This window comes from Rutilus rutilus (genome assembly GCF_951802725.1).
Source record: "Rutilus rutilus genome assembly, chromosome: 22".
In the NCBI taxonomy this organism is placed as follows: domain Eukaryota; kingdom Metazoa; phylum Chordata; class Actinopteri; order Cypriniformes; family Leuciscidae; genus Rutilus; species Rutilus rutilus.
Genome location: NC_140227.1, coordinates 9,571,058 through 9,584,459, shown reverse-complemented (window position 1 = coordinate 9,584,459; position 13,402 = coordinate 9,571,058). Strand labels below are relative to the sequence as shown.

At 35.4% G+C, this 13,402-nt stretch overlaps 1 protein-coding gene across 1 annotated transcript; it reads right to left on the bottom strand.

The window, feature by feature from the left end:
• Positions 1–927: 927 nt before the first annotated feature.
• LOC311281735 (putative inhibitor of apoptosis) lies at positions 928–1,914 on the bottom strand (the record flags this gene model as incomplete). Its single annotated transcript, XM_084394944.1, has 1 exon — positions 928–1,914. The coding sequence occupies one exon, from the start codon at positions 1,912–1,914 to the stop codon at positions 928–930; it is 987 nt and encodes a 328-aa protein (XP_084251070.1).
• Between the last annotated feature and the right edge of the window lie 11,488 nt (positions 1,915–13,402).

Genomic DNA, 13,402 nt, shown 5'->3' with positions numbered 1-13,402 from the left:
TTAGATAAATCGTCTAACTATTATATCTTGTTTATACCTGGATTCTTGTTTATATTGAACATTATTGAACCGTTTTTCAATATTATTGAAAATAATTGTTAAATAAAAGCGCTATTGTTCTCGGCCTCATCAAAGTTCACATAGTTTTCACCGGAGCATATCGACTCTGAAACAAGACTTTGTTTAAAAGATTTTGAAATTGTTTAACATCACCATTCTCAATCTATTGTAGCTTGTCTATTTTCCTTACACTTTTAACACTTATCGAATTGCCGGGTGTGATTGTAATGTTTTGTATGGCGTTTTCTTTACACTTTCCCCCCGGATATCATATTTGTTATATATCTCTTTGTTCATATACGACAGTATTCGCATGAATTGGCTTAATTTGATCAAATCTTCACGTGAGACATTTACATTATATTATTATATCATCCTAGTTTTTAAATAATGCTAAAATGTATATGTTAACCCTTTATGCGGATATGCCGCACAAGGTTCTCTGTTCTCTGGTTCTAGGTTTTTAAAAATAAAGACAAGGACGCCTCTTTCTATAAGCGATACTCAAAATCTGTGCATACAACAAAACACATGTAGGTGTACGAAGATTTATCAGAAAATTACTTTTGTTTGAAGAAAAACTTAAATCAGCTGGTGCTTGATCACTATTGAAGTTATTAAACAGCCCTGAATTCGGTAATGATGCAATATGGATATCACGTTTTAATTTTAACTCAATACGCTAAAGGTCTATAAACTTCAACATCTTGTAGGTCAAATTAACTTAAAGCCTGCGCAAAATTATTCTTAACTTAAAGCATGCGCATCCTAACTACTTTCTGAATGTTTGTAAATCCAAAAACTGTTGTCACTGTTGTCACTGGATTGTTTTTATGCATCAAGTTAAATCCAAATGATAGGAAAACTTTATGATAGGAAAGTACGGACGGCGCCTTTGACCAATCCTCTACATATGGGGCACTTGCTCAGAGAAGGCGCACATTCTTTGCACACAACTAGGTGACCACAGGGGATGAAGACAATGTTCACTTCCTTATCCATGCAAACTTTGCAGGTGCGCTCCTCTTGAAGTCTTCTTAACTGTTCCTCCATAGGCAAGTCTGAAAGATCTTGACTCGGTGATGCTGCTTCATTTGTCTGGACCATCAGGCCACACTCAAATTCCATCTCTAAAGCAGACTTCACCACAGGATTGTTCTCTTGTTCTCTCACAAATTCTCTTGAGTCGCTGTCTCCATTAGTCAATAGCTGCTCAAATAGTCTTGGAAATCTTGCTTGAATCTGATGAACAAACTCTTGGCCCTTTTCTTGCAGCAGGTATTCACATCTTGGAAACCACTTGGCATGTTCTACCCATGGATCATCACCAGACTCCCAACATCTGAGTCCACCATCGCAACAAAAGCACTTCACGTCATCATTACGACCAACATAGTAAAAACCAGCCTTAGCCAATTGGTCTGGTCGAACAGTTATTCTTGAGGGCCAGTAGACAAATGTGAGCAACCTGTCTTCACACTGTTGCATTGCCGATCCATTGGAAAGACCGCCACCAGATAAAGGTACATTATCTGCACGGTCACCTCGAACGAAGCGGCAGTTGGGGTAATGCCTCTGGTGTTCTGATACTGCCAGATCTCCCGGTTCCCAGTTGCTAAGCTGGCCTCCACAACTGAAGCAAGCCACTCTGTCGCCCTGGCCAAGGTAGTAGAAACCACTTTTGGCAAGCTCGGCCGGAGCTACTGGTGCAAGAGTCCAATTCTGAAAGGTGTCAAGGCGTTCCTGTTCCCGACGCATGTCAGGATTCTGACAAGCCGGAGGGCGCTGGTGAGACATATCCTCAACTCCACGGGAGGAAATGGGTCTGGAGAGGGTCAGGTTGCTGAATGCCATGTTTAAGTAACCCACCCGATCCTCCATTTGGCCTGAAACGGATGCCGTGGTGGTCGATGTTACGGGTGTCGCAGGGGCGGAAAGAGGATGGCTTCGTTGCGAAGCGGGGAAAAGGCACTTTTGATGAAGGCTCTGGATGAAGACTCAAGCCCTTCTCTCTGCCGGACATCCCATGCCTAGTGTCTAGTCGTCCATGACAGAACACATCATCTTATTAAAAAATGTAATGAGAACAAGAACAACACCACAAAATGTCCTTTCTTATGCTCTGTACACGGCGGGCAAATTAGTTGTATCATTTGATATGATACAACTGTATTGCCGCCTCGGGAATACAGTAATTAAAATGCAGAAAACAAATATTTAATCTTTTAAATCATATAGTATTCTAAATATTATTATTATAATACAATTTTTATGAGCTCAGACATGACCGCAATAGTCTTTTTGTAATTTTTTTATTTCAACATTATACTTTCATACATTGAAGAAAATGATAGACCAGCATTACATTTACAGATGGTCTAACCAGAATAGAAAATATCCGCAGGCTATCATGTCTTGCTCCAGGGTATAGTTGACCAGACTTTCAACTAATTCACCAACGTCAGTTTTTGCATTTTTTGACACCAGTGACACACAGAGATCTGTTACAAATGTCCAAATAGCGAGTATCTCTGTGATTTCGAATTCGTCAGAACATGAACGCAACACATCCAGAACTTTTCTGAGGATTACGCCGATCGGCTCTTTGCTGTTAAAAAACATGGGGGTTACATCAGGCCATGACTTTATCAAACCTCTTACGTCATCCATTTCATTTTTGAGATTTGTCACACGTTTGGTATCCTGCGCACAATTTTTTTTCATATCACACGCAGCGTCGATGATCCTGTGCATCAAGCCAACCATTTGGCCTCTAAAATGATCTTTAAACATAGAGTCCAGCGCAGCTCTTAAACGACACTCTTTGCCCGTGGCGCACTCACACACCGGAGGATAATTGTACCCCGTATCGCCAGAACTCAACGGGGAGTCGTTCTCCATCAGGTTTTGCGTCGCCATTTTTTTCAGCTTTTCGAATTTTTTTCCCACTTTTCGTTCCTAGAATGTTCCTGCAATCTCCTGAGTCCTTGCGGTACAATCGTGCCTTGTGTTTTTGGGTCGGAAGTTTGTGGGTCAGAAGTTTGCGTCAGGCTCAGACAAACAGGACTTTCAACTTTTGATCAATGAGATGATGCAGTAGCGCAGCAGTCCGAGGCTAGTAGAGCTAGAGTAGAGCGTGCAATGTCCTGAAATATTTATCAGGCTGGGGTCCGCCCCACTGGAGGGGCTGAATAGGGTGTTGTCATCAGGAAAGCTTCACATCTCCGCGCTGCTGTTTTGGCGCGCATTATGGATGTTTGAATTGTTCGAGTCATACACACAAGTGCAGCGATGGAGCTCGTGAACACGAGCAGTGTGAGAGGATTCCTGAGATCTTGCGACGATCTGACTGAGAAGATTCGCTGTTTAATACAGAAGAAACTCATCAAGAAGTACTTGAGCAGGTATAAAAACCTATTTTATGCATGGATTAAAGAATAGAATAAAAAATAGGCATTTCTATAATAAAAGTATTTCGCTCTCTCACTAACCTATGGACACACAATCCCATGCCAAACTATCATTTGGCATAACTAATCATTATCAACATATTTTTTGATAAAAGAGTTCCAAATGACAATTTTAAGCGCTCCAAAGTTCACTTTGTCCACAAAAAGGAACTTAGCCTTAATTTACTGAAGGCTATGGATGTTAGGTAAATATGTTTATTAAATTGTACACATTCATTATTAATATGATGAAAATGGCTGTTATGTGTTTCTTCTCCTCTCACATTAAATCACAATTTAGAAAAAAGAAATTAGAAAAAAGTTGATTATTTTGATTATTTTTGTCGTTGTATTCTGTCAAATATGAAATGTTTAGTTTAGCTACTTGCACCTTATCTCGTACTTTATGACCGTTATCAGCTATTATCAGATACTATTGTCCTAACATAGACTATTGTTTTAACTCTGGTTTAACCTGCTGTGCGTCTGTTCACCGTCCATCATGTGCTCTAACACCTGCAGCATCAGCCGGTTGCCATATTTATGAGCTTATCCGACCTTTGAAAAAGTGAATGTTTGAACTCTGGTGTATGCTAAATGAAAACAGGCGAACGGGTGTATGAATGTGTCTACAGGTGTATCTAACCCTAACAACTAATGACCAACTTTATTTTTGCTGTACATACATTATATTCTTCTAACTGTTTGTCTTTGGTTAGCACAGCTGGAGAAGAACAACAGGGAGGTTGGAAGACACAGTAGAGGAACTACAGAATAAATATGGAGAGAAAACAGCATTAAAAAGGATCAAGTCCATAGTGAAAAAAATCAGAAAAAAGAACATCAAACGTAGGAAAAGATTTATAATTTACTTTGTTAGTAGTCAATATGTTTCTCAATCTTCAATCTTCTTAAAAAATGTACATTTTTTAACAGATGGTGACGTTCAGACGCTGAGCATTCAAACACATTCTGGAAACATGACAAATCAACAGCCTAACAACCTTCCACAACGACTGCATAATAATTCTACATCATTCGGACAGCCATTAATTCAGATCCCTAATCAGCTTAACTTAACAATTGACCAGAAGAATGGTGGGACAATAGTTACTACAATCATGGTAGAAAACACAATATATGGTGAAGTTAACATCGGTGCGGTGAGTGTCTGATCATTTAAGAAACAGTTGCTTAGTTAAGTAATTATTTGTGTATGTTTTATATATATAGAGAGTATTTTGTTTTGTTTTTAAAGTTAGTCCATAGGGTGTGGAACTTTGCATCACTACGGTGTGACAAAATACGCCCAAAGATACAAGTAGGAGAATATCTAACTGTATAGTGTAGATTGTGAACATTCCATTATCTGTTTATTTGGGGTCAGATGTTAGTTAAAAGATAAAGGTATTAGTTAATAACAAAAACTTTAAATCAACATAATATTAATAAAATATGGTTAAATTACAGTTTGAACATGTTTATTTACAACGTTTTGCATTGTGAGATGTTAGATAAATCTGGTTGCACTATGCCTGAAACTTAGCCATCCACATCTAAACTAAACATCAACCTGATAAATATGAATACGATTAAACAAAACCATGATAATGTTTGTAGAAATAAGCAACAAAAAAAAAAGAACCGGTTAATGGCCTTGTGTCAGAACACAACAGGTCTTTTTATTCTAACTTTGAAAAGTGTCATACAGTATTTGATTTTGGGTGAAAATCTGGAAAACAACCTTACACATGCAGTGTTTTCGCCAACGGACCTAAGCCGTTGAAGGCCTTCTGAAACTTCTGAAGGTCTCTCATGTGTAGATTGAAAAATGGTATGTTGTCATTTAAACATCTGAAACTAAAGTTTTTTTATTAGCTAAAATCATTGTCTGTATTCATAAAATAAGTCCTCATGGGTGTAAAATGATCTGTGCCAATGATCTGAGTTAATTTCTAATCTTTATTTACATGGGACGGGTAAGTCCAAGGAGGCTTCCGTGTCGTTCCGCCATCTTGAAAAAGAGCAGAGAGGGACAAAAAGCACTAGCCTAACTCAACACTACTATAGTCAACAACCAAATTATGACTTAAAAACGTTTTAAGTATTACATTAAAAAGGCGTCATTGACAAAAATTGTAATTCTGGATTAAGTAATAATTATGACAAGTCGAAATGATGACTTAAAAAAGTTGAAATTATGACTATGCGTCATAATTATGAGATGAAATGATGACGTACTAAATTAAAATTATGATAAAGTATTCCATAGTGAAATTTTCTGAATTCAATATAATTGTATTTGTGAAAATGATTCAGTACTGAATCTTCAAGAAACTGCTTGTTTCTGCAGTTCGTGTAGGCCTCTAAGACTATGAATTACTAAAAATGATTATTGATGAACTTGAATAACTTGAATTTTGTTGGCAATGTAAAAAAAATTGTCTTCCCATACCGGGAGTCGAACCCGGGCAGCCTGGATGAAAACCAGGAATCCTAACCGCTAGACCATATGGGAGACATTGATACTTCCCGCGGCACATTTGAAAGGCTGCACTGCACGGTACAATATAATGCTGGATCATAGTTATGCCGAGCCACAGGAGAAGTTTTAATTAAATTCAAATTTAATTTATCGGTATGTAAATAAATATCGGGATAGCTTTTCCCAGGTGAAAAAGAGCTAATGAAGGAGAAAGATTTTGAAAGGGAAGTTGCCTGCTTTCTTCTCGACGGGTAAGTCAAAGTTACGGTCTAAATGACAAGCTTGGTTGTGTAAATCATTATATAGAACGGTAGAACATGTACAATTAAACTCGAAGCGCTATCGGAAGACACGTTGTCATAGCTTCTTGACACATTTACCAAAGTAAAAAAAAAAAGAGAGTAGATGGGAGAAATCTTTAACAAAAAAGCCTCCAAAATCGAGGAGGTCAAAGGGCATGCTTTCTGCTATAGCTCTCCCCAAAGTCTGTTCACGCGGCCACCATCAACAAATGCTAACATTTGAAACTTCTACATATATTTTGAGTAGATGACCGGTGGTATATTCTCAGTAAAGGGTTTCACCCTAGTTCGGGAGATATGATCTTATACATCTTATACGTGTAATAGATCATAGCTACCGTAGAAAAAGTAAGATCATGCTTTGAATTAAGACGATGTGTGATTTTTTACTTTGATTTTCCAAATGATACAACCTAGTCTAAATTAGAGCAATGTCGAGTCCTCGGATTTCTTAAAAAACATTGTGACAAACTTTGACAACATGTTTCATGTTGTCTGTTGTATGTTGTATGTAACAATCTAAAGTTTTTGGACAGACGCTGCTTAGTAACAATAATACATAAATCTTCTAAGAAGATATGATTTTAATAAAACTTTTAAAGATTTGATTAAACTTTTAAGGTTATGCTTTTAAATGAAATTAGTGTAAACTCTGGATGTACTCTGGAAAGGCGTTAGCAGACTAAATTTACTGTGACATTGTCCCCCGAGACTCATCTGGTCTGTAACTCCTCCTCTAGTCTCTGTGAGGGTCTGAAGCTTCAGTTCACACTGTAGTTTATCACTGAAGGATTTTTTTTTTTTTTGCTCTGTTTATGACAACTTAAACTATTTGCTTTTTTGGATTATTTTTATCAGTGCATAAAGAACTACTTCGCCTCTCTGGAAATGCAAGGTGTTTTTATTTAGCTAAAACTTTGTTTACATTTTATTCAATTATTTATTTATTTCACTTTTTTTTTTAAATGTAGTTTTCTGTGATGGTCGTTTTTAGGTGTACGGGACAGCTATGGAAAACCCCCACCATAAAAATTTAAACCCCCAGATGGACAAAAAAAATGCTGATTGAATCTTTTTCATATAAATGAGATTTAAGACGACCACCTAAAGTTTTGACCAGACATTGTTTAATAACAATTATACTTTAGGTCACCGTTAAACAAAATAATTTATATCATACACAAGACTTCTAAAAGATAAATAGAAGATGAGTATGTATTCAAACTTTAAAGATTTAATTTAAACAATATTTAAACTTTTACGATTTGAAATAAATTTAGTATGGAAAGTCACTAACATGACATACGCTCTGACACGATGCACAGAGGCTCATCTGTCATCCGATATCCTGAAGCTATCATTATTGTCAAGTAACTTCTTTCTCAGCGCTGATCGGAAGGACCTTATTTCTGGAAGATTCCCAGTTTCTAAATGTTTTCATGGTTGCTCTCTCTGAAGATAGGCCTATGTGGTTGTCATTTTCTCACAGATACAACTTAAGAAATTATTGAATATTTCACAGGCGTGAGATGACTTGTGACGCTTCAAATTTCAAATGATTTTACATACCCATGATAAATAAATAAAAATACTTTAAGTGCAAGTCAAATTTTTCCACAGACCATCGTTGTAGAATATTTGTTTTAAGACTTTTAATAATTTATTAAAGTTTTTATTAAAAGTTTTATAAACTTTTATTTTTAAAAGATGTCATTTAAACTTTTAGGATTATAAGTTTAACACACCATTCAAAATGTCTCATCCCATCACTGAATACACTCCTCTGAGTCAGAGACGCTGGTGTGAGAGAGAACCTCTGTGATTTATAGCTCTCAACAGCTTCTTGAACACGTAAGTTCAAGAGTTGTAACTCTAAACATGTAAGATGAATTTTATTTATTCATCTAAAATAATTGGTTTCAGTATATTTATATAACCATTTTATTTATACACTTTTAAGGAACAGTATGTTTTTCAACTTTTGTGAGTGTGATATTAGGAAACCCCTTCCTCACTGTGCTTTGGTATGCGAAGGAGAGGGGTCAAAGCTCACGTGAAGGGGGGCGCGCATAGACACACACACACACACACACACACACACACACACAGACACAGACACGTGTGTTTTACTTTTTGACACACATACCGCACGCCTCCCTATGTTTTGAGACAGTGTGAGGTCTTTCAGGAATGACTGTGAATTCAGTTGTGTAAAACAATTTTGAATCCATTCATACATTGCATTTTTGTGGACATCAATGGTATACTTCAACTTTCTAAAATAAGGTAAGATGATTTTATTTATTCAGCTGAATGAATTGGTTTTAGTAAGCTTTTTATTTTATATTCTTTTAAAAAGAACAGAATATTTTTTCAACCTTAGTAAAATTATTTTATAACCATTACATTTATAAAGGTATGTTTTTCAACTATAGTTTAATTATTTTTGTGGGCATCAATATGGACATTGATGTGTTAATTTTAACTCAGTCATTTTTTATTCATCTAAAACTAAAATAGTTGGATCAATAAGATATTTATATTATACTTTTAAGGAACGGTATGTTTTTCAACTTTAGCAAGATATTTTATTTTATATTATACACTTTTAAAGGTATGTTTTTCAACTTTAGTTTAATTATTTTTGTGGACATGAATGGTAGGATATACTTCAACTCTCTCTCTAAAATAAGGTAAGATGATTTTATTCATCTAAAACAAACAATTGGTTTTATTAAGCTTTTTATTTTGTATACTTTTATTCATCTAAAACTAAAATAATTGGTTTTAGTAAGCTTTTTTATATACTTTTATTCATCTAAAACTAAAACAATTGGATCAATAAGATATTTATATTATACTTTTAAAGACATGGTTTCAACTTTTGTTAGTGTGAGATTCACTTGACAGTTACACTGTAAGGAGGGGGGTCAGAGCTCGCAGGAAGAGGAGGCGCGCATAGACGGACACAGACACGCGCACGGCTCCCTTATGTTTTGAGACAGGGTAAGCTCATTCAGGAAGAAAGTCTTTTTGTATTTCCACTTTTTAATAATTTAACAACTCTATTACAACTTTTAATAATGTATTCAATTTAAAACAATTTTTTAACAAGATATCATTTAAACTTTGAAATAATTTCAGCCCCTGATATCTTGATCACTGAAGTCAGAGACCGTCCAGACTTACAAACATGTAAGAAGATTTTTATTTTTATTCTTTTTAGTAAGATATATTGTGTAAGCATTCCATTATATACTTTTAAAGGATAGAATGTTTTTCAACCTTTAGTTCAATTGCTTTACATTATATAATTTATATTATACACTTTTAAAAAGAACTTTAGCATGATAATTATTATATAATTTATATTATAAATTATATAAAGGATAGGAATGTGAAATAACTAAATGTTTTTTTCAACCTTAAATTGATTTAGATTATACACTTTTAAAGAGTACATTGTTTATGTAATTTTTATCTAAAATAATTGGTTTTAGTAAGCTTTTTAAACGCTTTTTAAATGTATGTTTTTCAACTTTAGGTTAATTATTTTTGTGGACGTCAATGGTATGGACATACTTTTCAACTCTCTAAAATAATAGGTTTTAGTAGCTTTTTATTTTATACACTTTTATTCATCTAAAATAATTGGTTTCAATGTATGTTTTATTTTAAAGGATGAGATTATTTTGTGTGACATACGCTTCTCACTTTCACTGCGGTGGGGGCGCAGGTCTCTGACACAAGCCATATAACCACACACGCACACACACATAACTGGGACAAAGTTCAAACAAACGGCAAAAAACATCTGTTCTGTTAATATAATTAAAACTACCCGTCAAAAAATTATGATTTAGTCCTACATAGGTCATAGTTCAAAACTAACTGTCATATAACATGATCGATAGGGAGGAAGGGCAAAGGTTAATCCCATGACCTCATTCCGGAAGTTCAACCTGTCAATCATAAAGGTCACCGGAAGTTCAACCTGCCACAAGGTCAAAGGTCAAAGTCGTAAATCATTTTGACACAATGTCCCCCATAAGTACTACTTCCTTCTGATGCTTCATATTCATACAGCCTGACTTCTTATCATGTTATATTAGTCAGACAGATATCTGACCTACTGAACATGTTTCTGGCCCAAGAGTACTTGATCTTGAACTTTCTATACATACTCATAGACTCCTTCTGATGCTTCATATTCCATACAGAAGTCCATATCTGACCTATTGAACTTATTTTTGGGCAAAGGGTCGTCAAAAGGTTTTAAACAATATAAATGAATAGACTCCCTCTGATATTCCATCAGCCATACAGAGGTCCCTTTTTGACCTACTGAACATATTTCTGGCCCAACAATACTTGATCTTAAACTTTCTATACATACTCATAGACTCCTTCTGATGCTTCATATTCATACAGCCTGACTTCTTATCATGTTATATTAGCCAGACAGATGTCTGACCTACTGAACATATTTCTGGCCCAAGAGTACTTGATCTTGAATTTTCTATACATACTTATAGACTCCTTCTGATGCTTCAGAGGACATATGGAAGTTCATATCTGACCTATTGAACTTATTTTTGGGCGAAGGGTCGTCTAAAAGTTTTAAACAATATAAATGTATAGACTCCTTCTGATGTTAAATCAAGAGTATTTGATCTTGAACTTTCTATACATGCTCATGGACTCCTTCTGATGCTTCAGAGGCCATATAGAAGTCCAAATCTGACCTATTGAACTTATTTCTGGCCATTGGGTCCTCCAAAGGTTTAAAATGTATTTAAACTTTTAGACTCCTTCTGATGTTAAATCAGCCATACATAGGTCCCTTTTTGACATACTGAACATATTTCTGGCCCAAGAGTACTTGATCTTAAACATTCTATACATACTCATATACCCCTTCTGATACTTCACAGGCCATATAGAAGTCCAAATCTGACCTATTGTACTTCAGAGGACATATAGAAGTTCATATCTGACCTATTGAAATTATTTCTGGTCAAAGGGTCGTCAAAAGGTTTTAAACAATATAAACTTATAGACTTCTGATGTTAGACTTTTTGACCTACTGAACATATTTCTGGCCAAAGAGTTCTTGAACATTAAATAACTATTCATACAGCCTGACTTCTTATGATGTTATATTAGCCAGACAGATATCTGACCTGCTGAACATATTTCTGACCCAAGAGTACTCGATTAAAACTTTCTATACATACTCATAGACTCCTTCTGATGCTTCATAATCCATATAGAAGTCCATATCTGACCTATTGAACTTATTTTTGGGCAAAGGGTCCTCCAAAGGTTTAAAATGTATATAAACTTTTAGACTCCTTCTGATGTTAAATCAGCCATACAGAGGTCCCGTTTTGACCTTCTGAACATATGTCTTGCCAAAGAGTTCTTGAACATTAACCAACTATTCATACAGATTGACTTTTTATGATGTTATGTTAGCCAGACAGAAATCTGACCTACTGAACATTTTTCTGGCCCAAGAGTACTCGATCTAGAACTTTCTATACATACTCATAGACTCCTTCTGATGCTTCAAATTCCATATAGAAGTCCATATCTGACCTATTGAACTTATTTTTGGGCAAAGGGTCGTCAAAAGGTTTTAAACAATATAAATGTATAGACTCCCTCTGATATTCCATCAGCCATACATAGGTCCCTTTTTGACATATGAACATATTTCTGGCCCAAGAGTACTTGATCTTAAACATTCTATACATACTCATGTACTCCTTCTAATGATTCAGAGGCCATATAGAACTCAAAATATGACCTATTGAACTTATTTCTGGTCAAAAGGTACTCCAAAGGTTAAAAATCTATATAAACTTTTAGACTCCTTCTGATGATAAATCAGCCATACAGAGGTCCCGTTTTGACCTACTGAACATATGTCTTGCCAAAGAGTTCTTGAACATTAACCAACTATTTATACAGATTGACTTTTTATGATGTTATGTTAGCCAGACAGAAATCTGACCTACTGAACATTTTTCTGGCACAAGAGTACTCGATCTAGAGCTTTCTATACATACTCATAGACTCCTTCTGATGCTTCATATTCCATACAGAAGTCCATATCTGACCTATTGAACTTATTTTTGGGCAAAGGGTCGTCAAAAGGTTTTAAACAATATAAATGTATTTATACATTGTATATTGTATATTATACATATATATGTATATTCCATCAGCTGTATATTCCATCAGCCATACAGAGGTCCCTTTTTGACCTACTGAACATATTTCTGGCCCAAGAATACTTGATCTTGAACTTTCTATACATGCTCATAGTCTGATGCTTCAGAGGAGACATTGAAGTCCATATCTGACCTATTGAACTTATTTCTGGTCAAAGGGTCATCAAAAGGTTTTAACAAATATAAATGTATAGACTCCTTCTGATGTTAAATCAGCAGTACATAGGTCCCTTTTTGACCTGCTGAACAAGTTTCTGGCCCAAGAGTATTTGATCTTGAACTTTCAATACATATGGACTCTTTCTGATGCTTCAGAGGCCATATAGAACTTCAAATGTGACCTATTGAACTTATTTCTGGCCATAGGGTCCTCCAAAGGATTAAAATGTATTTAAACTTTTAGACTCCTTCTGATGTTAAATCAGCCATACAGAGGTCCCTTTTTGACATACTGAACATATTTCTGGCCCAAGAGTACTTGATCTTAAACTTTCAAAACATACTCATATACTCCTTCTGATGCTTCATATTCATACAGCCTGACTTCTTATCATGTTATATTAGTCAGACAGATATCTGACCTACTGAACATGTTTCTGGCCCAAGAGTACTTGATCTTGAACTTTCTATACATACTCATAGACTCCTTCTGATGCTTCATATTCCATACAGAAGTCCATATCTGACCTATTGAACTTATTTTTGGGCAAAGGGTCGTCAAAAGGTTTTAAACAATATAAATGAATAGACTCCCTCTGATATTCCATCAGCCATACAGAGGTCCCTTTTTGACCTACTGAACATATTTCTGGCCCAACAATACTTGATCTTAAACTTTCTATACATACTCATAGACTCCTTCTGATG